The sequence below is a fragment of the Fundulus heteroclitus genome, chromosome 4 (genome assembly GCF_011125445.2).
Source record: "Fundulus heteroclitus isolate FHET01 chromosome 4, MU-UCD_Fhet_4.1, whole genome shotgun sequence".
NCBI classification, from domain to species: domain Eukaryota; kingdom Metazoa; phylum Chordata; class Actinopteri; order Cyprinodontiformes; family Fundulidae; genus Fundulus; species Fundulus heteroclitus.
Window position 1 is genome coordinate 31,535,079 of NC_046364.1, and position 22,182 is coordinate 31,557,260.

The 22,182-nt window shown below is 37.2% G+C and overlaps 1 protein-coding gene across 1 annotated transcript in view; it reads right to left on the bottom strand.

Annotated features, from left to right (window-relative positions):
• Positions 1-4,136: 4,136 nt before the first annotated feature.
• Positions 4,137-22,182, bottom strand: part of LOC105924102 (globoside alpha-1,3-N-acetylgalactosaminyltransferase 1) — a 34,347-nt gene continuing 16,301 nt past the window's right edge. Inside the window, exons 4-11 of the mRNA XM_036136394.1 lie at positions 16,843-16,875; positions 15,472-15,606; positions 15,217-15,325; positions 6,999-7,112; positions 5,774-5,890; positions 5,546-5,679; positions 5,178-5,255; positions 4,137-5,058 (exon numbers count right to left, since the gene is read on the bottom strand). Of these exons, the coding sequence (XP_035992287.1) occupies positions 4,911-5,058; positions 5,178-5,255; positions 5,546-5,679; positions 5,774-5,890; positions 6,999-7,112; positions 15,217-15,325; positions 15,472-15,606; positions 16,843-16,875 (868 nt within the window). The 3' untranslated portion in view covers positions 4,137-4,910. The remainder of the gene's footprint in view (positions 5,059-5,177; positions 5,256-5,545; positions 5,680-5,773; positions 5,891-6,998; positions 7,113-15,216; positions 15,326-15,471; positions 15,607-16,842; positions 16,876-22,182) is intronic.

The window sequence follows — 22,182 nt, forward strand, 5'->3', positions numbered from 1 at the left end:
CCTTCCTTCATGCTTCATTTCTAACACAAGGGGACGGACTAAAATACTAACCTCAGCATAAATTTAAGTACAGCTCTCCAGAAGAAAGGATTACATTTCAAACATTAATTGCTTTTTAAGATTGTTTAAAATATAATAAATTTATCAGACCAATAGGACCGTCGTCAATAGGACCGTCGTCTTCTCTAACAGCTACATAGCTGGAGCATACATAGAAAGATCTTTGATCATTCCTCTTTCAACAATGTGTCAAAATTGTCTGAAGTACTGTATCTACTTATAGTTTCTTTTCTTCAGGTCACCTTAAAGGTTGTTTTTTTTATAAGATTTTGAGCTATAGGGACTGAGATGGCCATTGTAGATGGCTGATTTTATGTCTAATGAATCAGTTCTTTGTTGTTCTGGATCATATGTTTTTAATCATTCGCTTGATTGTCCATTTAAATTTTTTAAATTTAAATTTAAAAATCTGGTATTTCAATTAGTCTATGATGCCTTGCAGAAACGCTGCCACATTTAACAGTGGACAGGGTATGTTTTTGCACATTCTTATCCTTTCATTCAAGCAATACACATCCTAATCTTATCCGACCAAAGCAAACAGTTCTAATTTAAGTCCTGGTGATGTTTGTCTATGTGTTTTATGGTTATAAAGGTAGGATGATTATTTTTTTCCCCTGGTATGTCTCAAAGTCAACTGCCAAATCTACCAAATAATTTCAAGGGGTGCTGCAAAATCTATGTGTTGGTTGGGAGGTGAGGGGTTGTGGGAGCCTGTGGAGGATGCATAGAGATCTTAGCACTTACATTATTGAGCTGCTCAGATGTTAGACAAGTACATTCTAAAGCTAATTTCATGTTTCCATTACTGTTTTTTTAATCTGCCGCAAAATGACAAAATTTTCCATCACATCTTTCCAGTAATTTCAAGCATGCATTCGCTAACCTATAAAACAACATTAAAAAACTCCCCTCCATTTAAACAAAACAAAGAAATCAACAAAAATTTGCATCCCTTTAAAATAGCAGCATTACTTGAAACTAATGCATTATATAGATTTACTACACAGAGTGACATTTTTCAAGCCTTTTGCTTATAATTCTGATAATTATGGCTTACAGGTAATGAAAACTCAAAATTCAGTGTCTCAGAAAATTGTAATAATACAACACTTAAAAAAGTTTTTGTAATGTATAAATGTTATATAATGGCCAAATTATTTTCTAAGCAATCATGGGGAAGACTGCTGACTTGACAGCAGTGGCATCCATGAATCATACAAATGTAATTCTTCATGTCAAACTACTCCTGCACCAGAGGCAATGCCCCAAGTGTCTCACCTGCAGGAAAAGAACCGGGGTCTCATTTATAAAGCTTGTGCATGCACATAATAGGGCCTGAAACCTGCATAAGGTTGCGAGTAAAAAACTTGAGGGGAAAATGTGCGGTCCTCACAGCAACTCTGACCCATTTGTCAGAAAAGTGGTGAGTCCACTTTTGAAATTGAAATTGAATAAGACATTCAATTTCACTACATATCAGACATTAATCATACACCAATTTATCATAGGCATTGAAAACTGCAGTGTTATTCATGTTTGTGCTGGTGACACATAGCTAAATTAATAATATTAATATTTTTAATGGCCCTGCCTCTCGCCTAGTGAATGCTGGAGATAAGCACCAGCAACCCCCTGCGACACCATGAGGGATTAAGCGGGTCAGAAAATGATGGATGGATGGATGGATGAATTATTTTTAATGTTAAAAAATCCCATAACCCTAACTCAAATCTTAAGTTTTTAAATTGGGTTAAAAACTTAAACCCCTCCATCCTTTCTGGTCTCCCTCGCTCCTCCAAGACAAGATGTTCAACATGGAGCACGGCTCCATGAGGCTGTCATCCAACAATTAAAACAGCAATCAAGTTTACTTTTTAACAAGTTTAAAAAAAATTATAATCTGGACAGCATATGTGCTTTAATACCTGATTTGAACATTTATTTTTAAATTTTTTTTCAGTTTCTTTGCTCTTTTCACTGTTGTTGCCATAGTTAACCATGTGTGATCAGCTGATTAATTTAAATAGCTGCGCATGAAATTCATGAGGTGCTTTGTATTGACCATTTATGGTCGAATCTGGGTGTGCATAAGGCAGAACATCAAGTGGAAACCTTGTACACAACTGTTAAGGTGCAGCTGTGAGCTATAAAGGGATAAAGGGAAGACAATGTTTTATAAATGAGGCCCCTTGAGTGTTGTTTAGTCGTCTAAAGTTTCAGATGAAGGTAAAGTTTGCTTTTCATTTGGAGATCAAGGTCTGACAGGCTAGAAAACGATTGGAGAGGCACATAGTCCATATTGTTTAAAGTATGAAATTTATGCGGTCATAATTTGTAATGCCATGTCACCAGCGGATGTTGGTCCACTGTGTTTTCTAAAATTAAAAGACAATGCAGCCATCTACCACAAAATCTTAGAGGACTTCCTGCGTTCTTGTGCAGAAAAGATTTATGGAGGTGTTGATACAATTTTTCAGCAGGATATGGCACCTGTTCATACTGCCAAATGCTGCTTCAATGACTATGGTGTTGCTGTGCTTGAACCTGATCTGGACCCAACAGTGAATCTATGGACTATTGTCAAAAGGAAGATGAGAGACACCATTACACCTACGCAGTGCCACGGCACGCTGATGCAGTAATGCATGCAAGAGGAGGCCCAAACAAGTATTGAATTCAGTGAAATGGACATACTTTTTTGTAGGATGGACATTTATCTTTAAGATGTCCTTTTTCTATTAATTCTATTATAATATTCTACTTTTCTGAGACACAGAATTCTGTGTTGTTATATGACTAGAGAACATGAAATATTTCACTGTATGTGTAATCAATCTATGCACTATAATAAATATAATAAATTCACTTTCTGAAAAGGAAAAAAACTAAACGTTTTCACAACACTCAAATTTTTTTTAGATGCACTGGTATAAAACTACAATCCCCAGTGAACCCAAAAATGAGTTGATATTTACAATTCCTTCCATCCTATTACCTGTAAAAAATTATTTTTACCCACTTACTTTAACCTTTCTTAAAGGCATAACATGGTTTAGATGTAGATACATTCTTGATCAAAATCTTAAAAACAGTTTGAAATTCAAAATATTAGCATTTTGTGCTGCTCAATACAACTAGGTTGTGAGTTGAGCTTAAATATCCAAATAAGTAGAAACAGGAGCAAGAGCCCAAAAATAGAGAGACATTTTTAAAACCTGCACCCAGGGATCCAGGTGCACCCAGGGATCCGGGATCCAGGTGCCGCTCCACCCAGTCTCCGAGCTGACAGGATGGAGCGGCACCTGGAGCCCGTCTACCTAAGGTTGGTTTTAGCCAATCACACTAGCAAAGAAAAATGTATGCAGCAGGCGTCATGAGAAACCACAACTTACGCTGGTCAAGGCACTTCTTGCTGTTCCTCTTTCAAAGAAGAAATTGTGGATTCTGACAAAACAGATGTGAAAGTAGCAGCTACAAGTGTGCTGCCGTGTTTATTTTGGTCCAGCTGTGGGCTTGTCAGCTCTTGCTTATTGTATGTCCCGCCTTAAACAATAATACTGCAACGTGATTGACCTGAACCGTTTTTTTTTGGTTTGGTCCCGAACAGTTGAGTTGAGAGCGGGACAAGATGGAATCTCGTGTGTTCGTCAATTCACAAATACTGCAAGAATTCAGCTTGCAGGCATGGTTAATAAAAATCACACTCATGACTTTTTTCTCTCTTGCTCCTGTTTCTTCTGTTTGCATTTTGAAGCTGTTCTATCAGCTAGGTTAGGATCCAGACACATAAAATATGAAAACTTGTACTGCATATAATTACCCTATTTATAAGCAACAATTTATAAGCAACAAAGACAAACACATGTCTGACTGTTGTTTTGCAGTTTCAGTATGCATTCACGCAGCGGAGCATCACATGGTGCAGCTCGAAGGGCCTTGACCGTGACAGAACCCTGTTATTGGGCTGTCCATGAAGCTAATGGCAGCTAGCGCTAGCTTACAGGTCTGCTGTCCAGGCGGTTTACAACTTTGCTGATGGACGTGAGCTTTATGTTGCTCTGAAAAATCTGTGCCGTGCTGTTAGCTTAGCACGTAGCACCGCTATGCTCACGGTCTAATTTCAGGGTAATTTTGACAACTTTCAGCATAATGGGCTATTATGCTGAAATGCGCTGGAAAGAACTTTCTGGGTTGGAGTTACTAGCTTGTTATGCTAATTTACCAAATTCAACCTCCAAGGTACGCTGCATTTTATTCAGCCGGTTGTGGATGCAGCTGTGTAATTGAACAAATTGGCACACCACATAATATGTTAGCTTTTAGTCACGGGATTGTGTGAAACTAATTTCTAAATAAATGCGTATAGTCTGGTGCAACTTATTTCTTTCCTCCTTATGACGCATTTTTGACTGATGCGATTTATATTCCGGAGCGATTTATAATCCGAAAAATATGGTAGAAAAAAATGCTCAAATCTCTCATTTTAATGAATTCAGTTGTGTATTATTTTCGAATATTTTGTACTACACTTTCTCTTCATTGAGTGGGGTTCTGAACTCTTAAGAAATATGAGAGATTGTGCCAGCCAATTAAATCAATATACCTCAGAGTAACCTCCTGCTAGTAGATAGTATTTTAAGTAATATAACCCCTTTTCTTAATGATAATCTATGAGCAGATTTTGGAAAAAAATCGTTTAAATTGTCGGTCATTAAAGTGGGTTACGAAACATTCACCTGATGGGTAAGTTTTGACACCGGGTCAGTCATGAACATCCCCGAGCAGGCGGGTATGTTTGGTACTTCAAAAAGTTGGCCTGGCCAGAATGATCAACACCTGCTGAAGCATCAATTTCCACCATTTGGACGCACTTCTGCGTAGTTCTTAACCAACTGGGAGACCCTGACAACTTTAATGTCGGCTGGCACTTTGTCATAATCAGACCACAGGTATTCTGGAGACAGCACTTTGGTTGGCTTGTTGTATAACAGGTACCTGGATAGAAGGAGGACAGGGAAACACGCAGTGTTTGGATTTGTATGGTTTGAGTTGGTAGGAGAATGTAATTTTTTTTTGTTAAATGTGATTTTGATTTGTGATGTGTAATACTGTACCTGTTGAGATGACTCTCCTCCTGCCAGACAGCTTCTATCTTGTTTTTGGCATCCTCCTCCTGCATTTCATAACAGTACCTGATAAAAGATCAGATGGAAGTCAAATATCAATACTGCTGCAAAAGTTTAACATCTGGGACCATCTACTTACACCAGAAATCCAAATGTATAAAATCATTAGTCTTTTCTTTTTAAAACCCCAATCACCTGAAGGAACTAACCACTGAATGCTTTTCAGCTCTTTGTGTGAAGATGATAGATCATTTTGCATTTTGAGAACAGAAATGTCTGTAAAAGACCCTGCTGTGGTCATCATAGATAAAACATTATATATAAATAAAAAATAAATAAAATTATAGTTTGATTACTTGACAAGCTTGTACATATCATCCAGGTATCCACCCCAGACAGCTGCAGTGTAGTAGTAGTCTCCTTCCCCAGCAGGGATGAAGGCTTTGGATTGTTGTCGCCGTTCATAGGGAAAACTGTCCCTGGCTGTGGTCTGTGTGGAAAACGCAGGATTTTCAAGAACTGGATTACAATGAAAAGTTTTGCTAAAGGCAAATATTATGTATAAAAGAAAAAAAGGGTAAAACCTTGTAGTAGCCACGGTGAAGTACAGCTGACAGACGGCTTAGAGACTCTGCTCCAAACCTGTTATGGAAGACACTGTCTATGTCCATCATGAACAGATAATCTGCCTCATTACGGATCTGAAATTAAAGCAGACTTAAGGTAAGTATTAATGAAACAGAATAGCTCAAGATCTACAGTCCAATCATTTCAGAGCTCTGTTAGGACACATGACAATGGCTGTTTTTGGTAATGCTGACATTTGTGCCTATGGTGTAAAGTAACGTTTTGAATGACATAATTTTTTTTAAAGTAGAATAGGATTTCAGATCAAACATTACCTCACTAGATGTGGACCTACTTATATTTTAGTCCAAGACAAATAACTCCTCAGCTGGAGCCATGGTCTGGGTGAGGGTCTAGAGGCACCAGAGAAGGACACCCTTTGGGCCCAGAGCACACCTGTGCGGCAGTACCTGCCTATGTACCCATTGGTCTTATTGACTGCACAACTTTTATCCAGGAGATTCAGTTTGATTGGGTGGGGAATGTGGGAAAAAAAAACCCTTTTAGCAAAGCCAGCAAGAGTCAGGGTCTTGCAAGCAGCAAAAGCCTTAGGGATTTTATTGTTAATGACTCCAGGGATTTATTTTCCTCTGGGTGCATAAACCAAAAAGATTTCGCTTTTTGACATCACTAAAAGATTTGCTTACATCCATATTATTGCATCATGCAGCCAATATTTGAGACCAGTCCAATGTTATAACAGGGATAGAGGACATATTTGTAATTTTAATATACTCCAGCTATTTTTTATTATACAGCAATATCCAATAAAATAATAATAATAATAATAATAATAATAGGCAAGACAAGTTTATTTGTGTACCCCATTTCAGTAACAAGACAATAAAGTTGCTATACATGAACAGAACAAAGAAAAGAAAACATACAGAGGAAAATATGCTATATTGTAGTGGGATAGTCAGATTCTATAATATTTATTTTTATTTACCATATTTAACAAAAACATAATGACAGATGGAAAACTAAAATCCATGTGGGATGCTAGCTATTTATGAGGATGTTAGGGCTATAGGTATCTGCTTACCTTTGCATGATAGCTAATTCTATCTCTGACTGTAAATCTGTGTGTTCATTTAAGCCTGAAAAATAAAGCTTCAAAAGCTTCTATGACTTCACCAAAAAAAACAAAAAAAAAAAACAGCATGTGTTTCACTTTTTTACCACTTTTTCAATAGTGGAGGTAGCCCATTTCATCCTTCCAAGCACAACATCTTGCCAGCGGTTGGCACTTGGAACAGATACAGTTGTAATTTTCCTGCCCTTACCCAACGCAACCTGAAAAGTCAAAAAAATAAATAAATAAAATAAAGCAGAAAATTACAGACAACATCCCTAAGCATTCAAAAGATGGATCGATTGATTAACACAAATCAACCATAAAGAGCTCTTAAATATCTGAATCCTGAAAACACATTTTAAAAAATGTTAGCACAAGTACAAATACCTCAGATGCGAGAATCTGGTGCATACACACAAACACACACACACACACACACACACACACACACACACACACACACACACACACACACACACACACACACACACACACACACACACACACACACACACACACATTCAGTCATGCAACATCCCTGCCCTGTGCAGTTGATGGCATATCAGGCGCTGCTAATATTGTGGAGCCGTGGCACCAACATTACAGTAGATTATTTAATTGTATTCATAGTGAACCATACACTGTAAATAATGTTGACCATATAGATGAAATCCTGCCTTATGAAGTTCATAAAGCTATTTCCAAATTGTCTAACAATAAAGCCGCTGGGTTGGATGGAGTCTCAGCAGAGCATTTAAAGTATGCAAGTGCAAGGCTGGCTCCTCTATTTTCCATCTGTTTTACAGCCTTTCCTATATATGTTTCTTTTTACCTGACTCTATGTTAAGAGTCCTGTTAGTACCCGTCATCAAAGATAAAACTGGGAAGATTGGCAGTTCTGATAATTACCGTCCGATAGCGCTGGCCAGTATAGTTTCAAAAATTATTCAATCAATCCTGCTGGACAGGATTTTAGAGGTTATCAATTCTACAGATAACCAGTTTGGTTTTAAGGCTAGGCTGGGCACAGATATGTGTATATATGCTCTAAAGGAGATTATTTATAAATATAATAAGCAGAACTCTTCAGTTTTTATGTGTTTCCTGGATGCATCGAAAGCATTTGATAGAGTAAATCACAGAAAACTATTCATAAAACTGACACAAAAAGGTGTACCAGAGTATATTGTTCGTATTTTGAAGTATTGGTATGCTCAACAAACACTGCAGATTAAATGGGAGGACTGTGTCTCGGCTCCATTCAAAGTTAGTAATGGGGTGAGGCAGGGCGGGATTTTATCCCCAGTTCTCTTTAATTTGTATCTGGACGAACTGTCAACCAAGTTGAGACCTTGTAACACTGGTTGTGTTGCTGGTAACTCTGTACTTAATCACCTGATGTATGCAGATGATTTGGTGATATTTAGTCCAAGTACTGCTGGGTTACAGCAACTACTTAACATCTGTTCTGAGTATGGTCTGGAACACGACATTAAGTACAATCCATCTAAAAGTGTGGTCATGATCTGCAGGAGTAAAGAAGATAAATCTATTTAGTTTCCAGATTTTCGGCTGTCAAATACTGTGCTGGATGTTACAAACAAAATCAAGTATCTTGGGCACATTATCACAGAAAATCTGTCAGATGATGATGATATCTATAGACAATGTAGAATGTTGTATGGTCAAGCTAATGCCCTTGCACGTAAATTCGGTGCATGTGCTGATGAAGTAAAAGTGGAACTATTTTATGCATATTGTACCTCTCTGTACACTGCTCACCTGTTGTCTACATATAGAAAAACCAACCTGCAAAGGCTGCAGGTGGCCTATAATGGTGCTTTGTGGGTACTTTTGAAATGGCCAAGATGGACTAGTGCGAATGAGATGTTTGTCACAGCAAGAGTCAATACCTTACAAGCTGTTTCAAGAAAGGTAATGTGTAAGTTTATCTGCAGGTTAAATGCATCAGGCAATGATATTATCTTGTCACTTACTGACACCACACGTATCTATCTATCTATCTATCTATCTATCTATCTATCTATCTATCTATCTATCTATCTATCTATCTATCTATCTATCTATCTATCTATCTATCTATCTATCTATCTATCTATCTATCTATCTATCTATCTATCTATCTATCTATCTATCTATCTATCTGCCTGCCTGCCTGCCTGTCTGTCTGTCTGTCTATCTATCATGCAGCTTCAGTTAAACTTGTCAGATGCACAAGGCCTTTCATCATAAATTTTTTTTTTTAAGTGAGGGTTTCCTGTGTAAGAGTCACGTTTCTGTTTCAGACCACTCACAACCCACATTCATTTGCACTCTCAGTTTATATATAAACACATTTGTCTTTTTCACCAGCTTGTTGGTATCATTATCTCTTAGGCTCTATTTGGCTTAGTGACCTTTTTCTGTTAGTTGTTTATTCTATAAATTGAGCAATTGGATCATATCACAGACTAACTGCTTCACCAGCTGGTATTTTCTTCCACTTCTAGAGCATACATCAAGAAGCTCATTTTATATTTTGTCTATTTCATTAAACGTTATTCCTGCATATTGTATACACTCCACACCAGGGGCCACCCACCTTTTTGAAACTGAGAGCTATTTCACTGTTACTTTGTCATGCGAATGGCTACATGTACCTTTAAACTAGAAGAGTCAGAGTTCAACTTCATGACTTGAAAAGGAAACATACAAGCATTTTAATGCTTTTGTTAAGATATTGTTTTTTTAAAATCTAGATAAATGCAAGTGTGATTAAAAGGGAAGAGCAACGGAATAAAATGAAACTTTAGATGCAGCTCTCTTGTGGATTGTGCAATTTTTGAAACAGATGCGGTCCTTTGGTACTGCCAGCTAATGAAAAGCCCAAACTTAGTCTCTCAGAAATTGCGATTATGTCACAAGCCCCGTGCATATGAAATGAGAAAGACTGGTGACTTCACATCGCATGGAAGTTAGAAGGTCTAGAGCCCAATCAATGTATCCAGAGTATGGGCTTCAACTTTAGCATTTGATATTTAGCTAATTGAAATGGACCTGTAAGTTAGCTTTGCTTGAGAAAACAGACTGCCTCTTGGTAAGAAGCTAGTGCACTGGTTTTGTTAACGTTAAAACATCCACTACTACTACTACTACTACTACTACTACTACTACTACTACTACTACTACTACTACTACTACTAACCAGTGTTGGGATTAACAGCGTTAGAAAAATTACGGCATCAGTAACAGTGTTGTTTTTTAAGTAATGGAGTAATCTAACTGAATGCGGCACGTTATCATAACTCAATCAATTAAAGTGGCTTTTCTTAAGAGCACACTCTTTTTAGGGAATAGAGCAGAGGGTGGGGAGGGTGTGTGAGATAGGTGCGCCGTGTTGCAGGAGAGCCTTGCAAATTCAGACAGCATAGGAAGCTGGAAGTATCTGCACTATTTTATGTCTGCTCAGGTCAAAGGCAAAATGTGCAGGATGGATACATAAATAAGTGAATGGAGAGTTGGTAGTTAGTATGGATTGTTTGGAGTTTTATTAAATAGTCAGAAGTAGGGCAAAGCGTTATTGTTTCTTTTAATATTTAAATTTACAACTGGGTGCCTTAGTTTTGCGCTTTCCTTCTTCAGTGGTAGTCTATGCTTTTATTACTCCCTGTCATAATCACAAAAAACCTTTGAAGTACATTCTAACTAGCTGTTGACAGTAATGGTGTGACCCCTATTTAATTTTACTACATGTATTTTATTTTGTCATATTGCATGACAAGTATTAGTTTTTATTACTATACCCATGTTATAGCCAATTGTAGTCTATTAATATGCAGTCATTATCCAGTTCTGCAACATCTAGGTTGTTTTGTTGTTCTTTTATTCTAAACACAACAACAACAACAACAACAACAACATAAATATATTGCAATTGATACGTGTCTTGACTGTTGACTCACTTGCCCAACCACACACATTAAAATGGTAGTACAACGTTTTTAGATATTTTGTCCATTTATTTAATTATTATGCATTTTATATCTGATAATTGAACTCAGCAGTATTTAAACTTCCATTAACAGGCAAGTCTTTCAAATTCGTTGACATTTTAGATCGTAAAAAAGTAACTGCACAGTTACTTTGCCTCGTAACTAGTTACGTATCCAACACCAATTATTGAAATGTTCGACTGTTGGCCATTTTCATAAATTTTGCAGTGAAGAAAGACTTGGTATATTGTCTTTGAAGTTCACAATTTTGCTTTAGATTGGAGTAACAACTATTAACCTCCATTGCTATTCAGCTAATTCACTGCAAAAGTCCAGGGTGAGCCCTCAGGGTAAGATGCTCTGTTTAAAAATCATCACCTACCTATACGTGGGTCCATCAAAATCCAGTTCATTTAGTTTTTTTCACAATCCAACTGAACCACTCCTTTAAAGTAGTTCAATCAAACATTCAATTTAGAATTCACTTACATACATTTAACTTAATTTTAATGATACAGGGTTTTTTTTCCCTCTGGTTTTTTGAATGCAGTCAGATTTGGTGCATTTCCCCTGAATCGTCATCTTAATTTACCAATAGTTTTTTTCTTCACACCTGGCCTTACAAGGAAATAAAATACTCCACTCACAAAGTGCCTCGCCTCTCTTTCTTTGTACATATAAAACTCTTGAGTTGGCAGCCTTTCCTGGCACAGCTGCCATGCGTAATCTGATAACCCCATTGAATATGTGTCCTGTATTCTACCTCTCCAGGCATGACCTTTTGTAACGTTCAATTTCTTTTGAATTCTGTAATAAAACACCAATTTATTCACCTTTCCCTGCTATTTGATTATATGGTCCCACAAAAAAAAAATCATGGAAGTAACAGCTGTTTCATTTTTAAGTAGAAAAATATATAATGTTGAGTAGGTCCTCTGGATGGGTTCTTTTCTGTTGAAACGTTATGTCTCTTCTCCAAGAGACTTCTTCAGTCTGGGGAGTTTAAGGTAAACTCATTTTTATAAGTAGTACCTTCGCATAGTTGCTCAACAAGTTTAAAGGTGGCAATCAAAACTGGTTGCTCACAGGGAAAAGGATCCATCAGGCTATCAAATGATCGTTAATGCTCTGATGGCTGCCTATACTTCCCCAAAGACTGAGTCATCCTCGCAATAACAGCATTGTTCCCCTCTCACAAGGCTGTTATTGAGAGTATAACTTACACATGATCTGACTTTCTTTGAATTTGCGTGACTCTTGAGTTGCTTGCAATATTTCCTGGTATAGCTGCCAAGGGTAATCTGATAACTATTTTATAGACATGCCCTCTGTTTTACCTGTGCTCCTTGCGTGACCATTTTTTCTTCTAAATGTTTTGTAAAGAAACATTAGTTTACTCACTTGCCCCTGCTATTTTATTTTGAGGTTCAACAAATATAACTTGGAAGCAACCCATGCCTTTTCTCCTATTGTACTGGTTTATCTTACTGATAAGCACATTACAGCTCTTACTCAGTGTGACTGCCAAACTTTGTAATGTTTGTACTGAATGATATACTTATTACTTACGCTACAGACAAACTTATAAAAAGCAAAATGCACCATGAGAAAGTAGGTTAGAGGAATAATTTTAAAAGGAACCTTAAAAATGCAGAAGGAACAGTTGAAACAACTAGCAACATTTGTATTGCTTGTTAGAGGGCTGTATTGGTCATTTTAGTAGAGTGTATAATGATAAATTGGAAGTATTTTATTTTTAACAATCAACTGTCTGAACCTGTTTCACTTCTATGATGGAACTTGTTTTATGGCAGGGGCATATTTCTCTAAAATGGTCTATTGTCCAGGGATGTTGTGATACACCTGAGAAATTGTCACTCCTTTATTATCAGTGCTGGTGACAGCAGCGCCCTGTTCCTGAAAGTAAATTCCTCGTAACTGAGGTGAATTTCTTCACATTGTTTTTCTTTTTCTTCTTTGCAGTATTTACCATAAAGTATGATGTAATCGACTGAGCACCTCAACGGTAAAATGATATGTGTAATTGGAGAAATGTCCTTATACTAATTCGATCAAGCCTGCAGCGAGTCGAAGCAGGTAATCAACAGTACAGGCGGGTTGAATACTCAGAAACTGTGAAAGAAAGCATTTTCTGCTTGAGGTTCTAGGTTGTTCCATGCCTACATAACCAATTCTAGTAAAACAACAAGATAACTAGTACAGTGTCAATGTTCCTTCTTAGATAATATAAGTCCTCAAATCTTCAAGACAGAGACAACATTGATTTTATGTTGTAATTTTGTTTTTTTTACAGAACTTTTTGCAAAACTGAACACTTAGCTATCAAACGGGAAAATATAGATCTGAACAAAATAATAAATTTGGAAAAACATGGAGAATTGCCAGATTTATGTATATTATTAAAAGTCAAGCTAGAGAAAAACAAGGATTTTCTTTATCACAGGGTTCTTGGTTCTCCAGGAGATATTTTTTTCTATTTCACGGCTTCAGTCTCTTCCTTATAAACCTTTATCGATCCCCATAGGCTCTTTTTTGCAAACAATAATATGATGAGAGCTTTCTTTATACAGTGCCTGGCGATGACTTCTGTTCTGTATTGAGAATAGAGTGCTGTGAAAAAATATTTCACCCCCAGTAATTGTTTTTGCTCTTTTGTTGCACTTAAATGTTTCAGATAATCAAGCAATTTCTAAAGTTGGACAAAAATAAAAAGCAGTTTTCAAAAAATGAAATATGTTGTGAAAATATGATTGCCTCTCTAAATAAATCATGAATAAACTCTGGTGTTAAATTGTCGGACAATCTGAATATTGAAATACAGCTATGATTAAACATAAAACAGGTCAAATGATCATATAAACAGATGTTAATATATTACTTGATATAATATGTTAAATACTTCTTCTTATTATTATTCTTTTGTTGTTGTTATTGTTACTGCTGCTGTTGTTATTTTAGTTCATACAGTAGCTTAAAATATAATTTCAAAGAAAAAATGATCATGTGTGCCACTGTGATTATTATATTTCTATGGATTCCATATATATGAATATACTATATATCAAATGCATGTAAGGGGTAGCATGCACGATAAATTGACAAGGAGTGGGAATATATCTACGTTTGTGCTTCCACCCACTTCCTTAAATATATAAATCATAAAAGTCCTGACATTATGTTACTTGCTGTACATATTCTTGTACATACTCTCATTCCTGGTCTCGCTCCCTTCTCTGAATGTTCATCTGAACGCACAGCCTCAGAGGAATACCGCTGTCTTTCGACATTTAAATTTTTTCAATGTGGGCAATATCTGTGCTTTTACCACTTATTTACACATTTAATAAACATCTCTCTGTGAATTTTTTTCAGAATTTCTTTGCTTTTTCACCATGATGAAAAAAAACAAGAAAACGATTAGCTGACCCTTTTTAATAAACATTCACATTCATGAGGTGCTTTGCATTGACCATTTATGGTTGAATCTGGGCGTGCAGAGGTCAGATACAGCTGTTATCTATAAAGGGAAATTGTGTGCTAGTGTGCGTGCGGATGGTTTTATAAATTTGAATATTTTTTGTTGTACGCCATGTTCTTTTTTTTGGCGTAGGTACATTTTTAGTATGCATTCTACTCAAAGTTTTATAAATGAGATCCCTGGACTGTATGACGACTGCAAACCTTGTCTAGCCCACGGATTTGTGTGTGTATTATCTGCCTCAGGGACTGCTGTGAGCAATCAGCACACAGCCTGGGCAAGTTACTGATCACTCCTGCTGAGGTTTTTCCTTCCTGCACCAGGTTCTCTGGTTTCTTCATTAATAAACCCTTTAAAGCTTAACACGGTGTCAGGTCAGGCTGAATATCGGGTTCTCTGTAAGTGCGTAACACCTTTTCTGGTTGAGAATTCATGTTCATTTAAAACCAAGTCCATTTAGAGAACTGGTAAAATATGTCCTTTATAATAATAATAATAATAAAAAGTTATTTTTAAACTGACCTGATGTCACATACAAATTAAATAAATTTGCTCTGATTCTTGCTCCAATCATCCTTGCCAAGCTGTTTTTTTTTGTCTTGCAACAAGCCTATGCAACAAAATCACTTATTGTTCATAAAGTCTGCTGTCACTAAAAGTTGTCTGAAAATTTAACCAGCTCTTCCGACTTTGATCAAAAACCTAAAAAGGTTTGGCTGAGCTGATCTGTATTTTCAGCTGTACACAAGGTATTTAAAACGCTTTCTGGTTAATGCGGTTTATAACAGGGCAGAGAAAAAATATGGGCAAAAAAACTTTTAAAACACTCACCTTAGGAACTTCATTTTCTCTGTCTGTATGAATGTAGTAAGTGACACTGAAGCCAACAAGAAAGTACTTTTCTCCTGACTCAATGAACCCCTTCAAAAAACGAGTGTACCTGAGTGGTGAAAGCAAACAAAAGCTATCAACTAGTAATAAAAAGACAAACAATACAGAAAAAAAGAAATGATGAGACTAATTGTAGTAAGCCAGTAAAAACTCATTCTATTCATTATAAGTTTAAACAGTTTTCTGTTTACATACTTGCCAACAGCAAAAACCACAACAGCTACTCTTGGCTCCATTTTCTTATAGATTGCATCTATAACCACAGGATCAAAGGTTCCTTCCCAGACGAGAGGAGCATTCCAGTTTGTCACTGTGTTTACATCAGTTCGTCTTGGGGAGAAATGAAATGCATAGACAAAAATGATCACAAGGCAGTTTTCAGGTTGGCGCAAATTCTAAGGCAACGGTTCATAGCTGGAGTGGACAATAATTCAATATCAATATATATCGCAATATAACTTTATTCAATAATGGTGATATGACATCTACATATTTAAATATACATAAACATCTATGTTTACAGCATCTGTCACTGGCTGACGTTGCTAATTTTATGTAGTTTTATGCGTTTTATTTTATAAAGCAAATATTTCTAAAATGTTATGTTGGTGGAGTTTTATAAATATGGGAAAATAATTGTCATAAGTTTGTACAGGCACCTTCTGGGGGCATTCTTGGCAGTCTTTCTGAGGCTTTTATTTTGTTTATATCGATATCGTAATTATCGCATTCGACTGAAATCAAGATATGTATTGATATATAATATTGATATATGTATTGTGATATAAGTCTTGGCCATATTGTCCAGCTTGAGTTCATAGTTATCTAAAATGCTTAAAAAGCAGGAAACCTGACTTCCTTTTTCTGGTTTCCTTCCAATGACTGACAAAGACGTCAATGCGTATAAGCTTTATAAAGTACCAACACACAGTTGGAGTTATAGCTGTGGAGCTGTGAGTGATTTATATCAGGGATTTTAGGTCAGACAGAAATGTCCCCTAATCCCCTCTATGCTTAACTTGTTAAAGCTTTGCTACATGATCTGCCTGTGAAAGCTTGGGTGAAGCAATCAATGCTGTCAAATACAGAAAGCAAAAATTCCTTCACAACGCAGGGAGACTTGCTATGAATCAGCTAGAGTTGCTACAGGCTATTAAGTAATGAATTGGTTTTCACATCTTATTTTTATTTAACTTTTATTTATACAGGTTGTCTCATTGAGATCCAAGTTCTCATTTACAGCAGAAACCTGTTTTGATCACACAAAAACAACCAAAATGTTACAAAGACAGTGACAATCGTGACAGAGTGCAGTTTGATGGGATCGTTTAATGATCTGAAGGTTAGATATAAATCATATAGGAACCTGATAAAGACCAGGAATGAAACTGAAGAATTTGCTCAGTCCCTCTATAAATAAATGTTCTAATATATACAGTATAGTCCTTACGTGGATACTGTCAAGAATATGGAAAAAATCTTTTTGTTTTCTTTTTTTAATTCCTGAGTGTTTACACTTAAAGATAAAAATGTTGCATAGCAGAATAATGTGTTGCGACAGCTTACCCAGTCTGCGTGCTTGGCTGGGCGTACTTTAATCTGGAAAAGAAAAAAGACAAATTATACTCAGCGTTTCATTTTGAAAGATCAAAGACACTTTTACATGTCTCATCCCATGCCGACAGTTCATAACTTTTTGTAAGGCATAAATCGCTAAATGTTAGCTGTCTGAAACTGAATGGCACATTTCTTAAAACAGTGCTAAATGAGGTACTAGTTAGATTTTTAGAGTTTTGTTTATTTTCAGCACAACTGTGTGATCTAATGTTTCTTCTTTGTGTTTGTTTAGCTAGAGCGCTTGAAATCAATAATAATAATAATTTTGCCAACCTTATTTGCTGTTTACATCCTATCAACCTATGCTTATTGTAAACTACCTTAAACACTTTTCTTACTATAATGCTCAATTTTCCCTCAAACTGACAACTTCAAAAATTGAACATGGTCACAGCTATGTCCTATGTTGGTCTCCTTTTTAGAATATGAAACAGAACTGAGAATTCACAGAGAAAACACTAAGTTGAACAGCCACATCCAATCCAATTAAGTTTAATGCACTTCTGTCCAATCAAAACAGCCAAGTCTTCAGAAGTCAAGGCCATCATGTCAGATATTGTCACATGTTTGTATTTGTTATCTTTAGGCATGCAGACAACAAACTGAAAGGTCTTGCCCTACAGATATCAAAATTGCCCTCATAAAGTAAATCTAAAATGGAATAAGGCTTCAGAAATATGAGGAACCCCTATTGAAACCGATTATATCTGATCAAACTTAAAATGTTTCTAATTTTAATGATGCAAAGAACCAGCTTCTCCTGGCCTACTAATGAGCTGAGCAATTGCTGCAAACATGTAACCAGTAGTCAGTTCTTTCCACGAGGAACTACGCAAACCTAATGCAGACAATCAGGGGTCCCAGTGTCACCTCAGAGATGACAGACTTGAGGTTTGGTTCTAAATCTTTTAAAGTCACTGCAAAAAACGTATCAGTCAGTTTAAGAAGAGGAATGAATTAGCTCAAAACACAACTAGATGGACAAAGTAAGATAAGTGACTTTGCCAACCAAAAATCTTGACCACATAATAAGTGAGCATTAAAATTTAAACAAATCGATCCAGGCTCTTTGCATTTCCTTTTCCTTCCTCTGCTGAGGCTGTCAGATCTTGAGCTTGATAAAATCATTTGCAACATTATGAGGGTTGAGAAAACTTTAGAAAACTCACTTGACATATATTCCCACTGAAGACACATTGCTTTCCCATATGCCACTGCAAGTGGCAAAATCTAACTTTTGGGGCTGAAAATGAAAATAAGACACACAAGACAACAAAATGCCCTCAAAATGAACCCTTGGAACAATAGTTTTGGTATGATCTCACTGCAAGGCAAGGCAAAGGCAAGGCAAATTTATTTGTATAGCACATTTCAGTACAAAGGCAAAGTGTACAGGCACACTGCTTTACATGATTAAAATATAGGAAAATAAAACTGAATAAAAGCAAGTAGGAATAGAATGTAGAAACAAAATAGAACATGGGAGAATAGAAACTAAAAGCAATCATTAAAAACAAACAGTTTAACTAGAACAGTCGAAGGCAATCTTAAACAAATGTGTTTTTAATCTCAATTTAAAATAACTCAGGCTTTTAGCACTTTTACACTTTTCTGAAGTTTGTTCCAGATAAGTGGAGCATAGGAACTAAATGCTGCTTCTCCGTGTTTGGTTCTGGTTCTAGGTATGCAGAGTAGAGCTGGAGCCAGAAGACCTTAGTGGTCTGGATGGTTGATACACTGATAACAAGTCTGTGATGTATTTAGGTGTGTTAGGATATCAACGAGGTCAAGTGGAACGAGCTGTTTATCCCAGATGCACACTTAGATGGCACTGACCCAAAAGATTGGCACATATCTATCAGATACCACCCCGGAGGTGACACAGTTTCCCTGCTGATGTCACAGTTTGGATGTGTACAGCCCTTGCATGGGTGTGTCCCGAGATCCCTATATAATGTTTGTGTGATGAGCAATCGAGGCCTTCCTGCCGATCAGGGGCCCATCAGCGCTGGTGAGACTGTAACTATTTCTCTGTCTTTACGTAGATAAAATATAACTAAAAGCATACTTCTCTGTTTTATGCGTCCTACATTCAAGGTAATAAGTAAGTGGGGTTCACCTGACTGGGTAAAACGAGCTTGGTCCACCGAGGGTGTTTCACCGTAGACGCGGCACGGTGAAACAATAACAAATTGGTGTTTCCACCCGGACCCAAAAGGCGGCGTAACCACCTTCCGTTTTTCCGGGCTTCTGAGCTTCCAGTGTTTTTCTATACATGATAAGAGTTTTTCCCCGTAATTCAGCACATTGAGAAGGCTACCCAAAAACAAAGAGATTAGAATTAGATTACAACCCTTCAGAAACTCGCCTTTTATTTTATTTTGCTGATATATTTTTCATGCCCCCTCAGGCCAGAACACACTGAACCCAGCCTCACCATAAACTTTTGGATGTTTACATCATGGTCAAATTTGTTTATCATATCTTTTGTCCTGTTTCAGGTTAAACTGTCCCTCTGAGGCTTGCCTCAGCTCAGCATAACTAATAACATCTGATGCTTTTGTAACTGATGACATGCTTAATGTGGCCTTGTGATATCTTAATGCTCTTAAATTCTTCTCTTTAGGCAGCTGTAAAATCCTTAGTTAAACATCTCCCTTTAAACATATCCCATCCGGTTCCATTTCTCCCAAACAGTCTCCCATATTCTTCCCACATGCTGTTTGCCATTTTATTAATGTTCTAAAATTACAATATAAAAGCTTTTACTCTGTTATTATTTCAGCTGTCATGAATACAGCACATGATCTGTATTCAGTTATGCAATCTAATAGCATAACTGAATACAGCCCCGAGCCTCTGGTTGCTGTAATGCATAATTAAGCTCCAAACTAAAAAAAAACTTTATCCCCAGTCCCAAGTATTTCCTACAGCCCTGGGATACTTTCTGTTTAAGACACGTTAGCATATCTCAGTGTAACAATTTAATTTGGCCAGATATTTAATGTACATCTTTAGCTTATCTAGTCTAAAGTAAACTTAAAATAATGTGCGCATAGGAACCTAAAACAGGCCTAGCTCTAATAGTTGAACCCTAAATTGTAGTTAAAATGCTTGGACTGTGGTGTTGAGTGAAAAAAGTTGAATTATGAAGTAATCATGCTGATTGATGCTAAGATGTTTCCATTGTGGTTTGTCCGGCCCATTCCTTGGAACTGTTTTTGTTGTGATGTGCCTTTGGGGCACACCAACAGGGGGGGCTAACGGACAACTGGACTGTTTTTTCGGGCACACCAGCAGAGATTGTGTGACCCCAGAGACTGAGCCGCACTATCGACTGCCATGGAGATCACAGATGGATGGACTCTGGAAGCCGGAACCAGAGGTCTTCAAACCCTAGTCCTGAGAGCCCACATTCGGCATGTTTTTTTCCATGCCTCCACACGCCTGACCTAAATAAATGGGTGATTTCCAGGCCTCTGCAGCCTTTGATGGTTGCCGAAGAGGTCAAACATTTGATTCAGGTGTGCTGGAGCAGAGACTCATCGAAAATGTGCAGGATAGTGGGCCCCGAGGACCAGGGTTGAAGACCCCTGCTTTACACCACTGCCTCTAATGCAGGGGTGTCAAACTCATTTTGGTTGAGGGGCCGCATACAGCTTAATCTGATCTCAAGAGGGCCACACGAGTAAACTCATTGCAAGATTAAATAGAACTAATAAATGTGGACTTAAACTTAAAAAAACTTAAAAACACTGTCTTGCATGACAAAATACATCAAACAGATAAAAATTAAAAAATGATTTGAATTTTTCCACACCTGAAGCTTAATCTGCTAATTAAAACACAGCGCCCCTCGTGGACAATATAGGAACTGCATATTTTCAATTAAACAAAGTACATGTTTTTTTCACTAATTGTTTTATCATTCTTTTCCTTTTATCTTGTCCACTTGTGAAAGTCAAATCTGATGAGCTCTTTGTGGCATCTTATTGCCACATTGTCAGACAGGACACTGGGGAAAAAAAAAATAAAAAATTTTTTTTTTTATAATGATAATGCATTTAGCCACAGGGCCGGACTAAATTGTTCGGCGGGCCGGATCCGGCCCGCGGGCCGTATGTTTGACACCCCTGCTCTAATGCTTTAATTTACACTAGTGATGTATGGCTTGGATGCAGAAGCTTGGCCATGGAAAGCCATTCCATTAAGCTCCCTCCGCACTGCTCTAAAGCTAATGTTCAGGTCACATGAAGTTTGGAGGTCTGCAGCAATTAGCTCTGCAGAAAGTTGCTGACCTGTGCACACTATATGCGTCAGCATCTGTTGTCCCTGCTCAGTCAGCTTATGTGGCTTACCACTTCTTGGTTGAGTTGCTGTTGTTTCCAATCGCTTCAACGTTTTTAAAAAAAAAAATTATAACAAAGTGGAAGCAATTATACAATCTACGCTGCTCCAAACAAACCCAAGAACATGTTACTGTCTACACGGGCTGTTGATCCAATTAATAATTGTTACTCTTTCTCTCACATGCTACTGTCTAATTGCACTCAGGGAGTCTATACATTTATGCAAATTGCAGTTGTCTTCTACATCGTTCATTAATCATCCTTCCTTGTTACTTGTGTGTGAGGCTGGTCTCATCTGTCTACTTGTTTTTGCCCCCTGCCATGCCTGTATTCCCCTCACTGTGGGACAATAAAGGTATTTCTACTTCTAATACCACTGAGAGTTGACTATTATGAAGTTAGAACGTTTTATGACTGGACTTGTTGCACAGGTGGAATCTGATCACAGTATTGTGCTGAAACTCACTGAGCTCCTGAGAGCATGCCAAAACCTGTGGCCTGGGATAATGACTGGAATTTGATTATTTGGATGGGTGAGCAGTACTTTTGACAATATAGTATAATACAGGAAGCTCTCATAGACGTGAATTCTAACATCATGTTGCGGTCCTGATTATTTTCTAATAGACTCCATGACAAGGACAAAAAAGCTGCCGCCTTGTTCCAGAGGTGCATCCTAACTGGTGCAGATTTCGACAAGTCAAATGTCACTTATTCGCCCGGTGTACTTTGCGTCTTCAGAAAGCATTCCTTTTCTCGTTCTCAAAAGATTTCTAAACCACTTCAAACTGTTTATCGATTTCCAAAATCCTAAATTATGAGCTCAAGTTGAACATTCAAAACCAGTTCTATGACACAGCCTTCATACACCCTTCATACAGCCTTCATGCTTATCTGCCTACAAAACTAGCCAAGTAAGTGTTGCTTTTTTTCCTCCGGG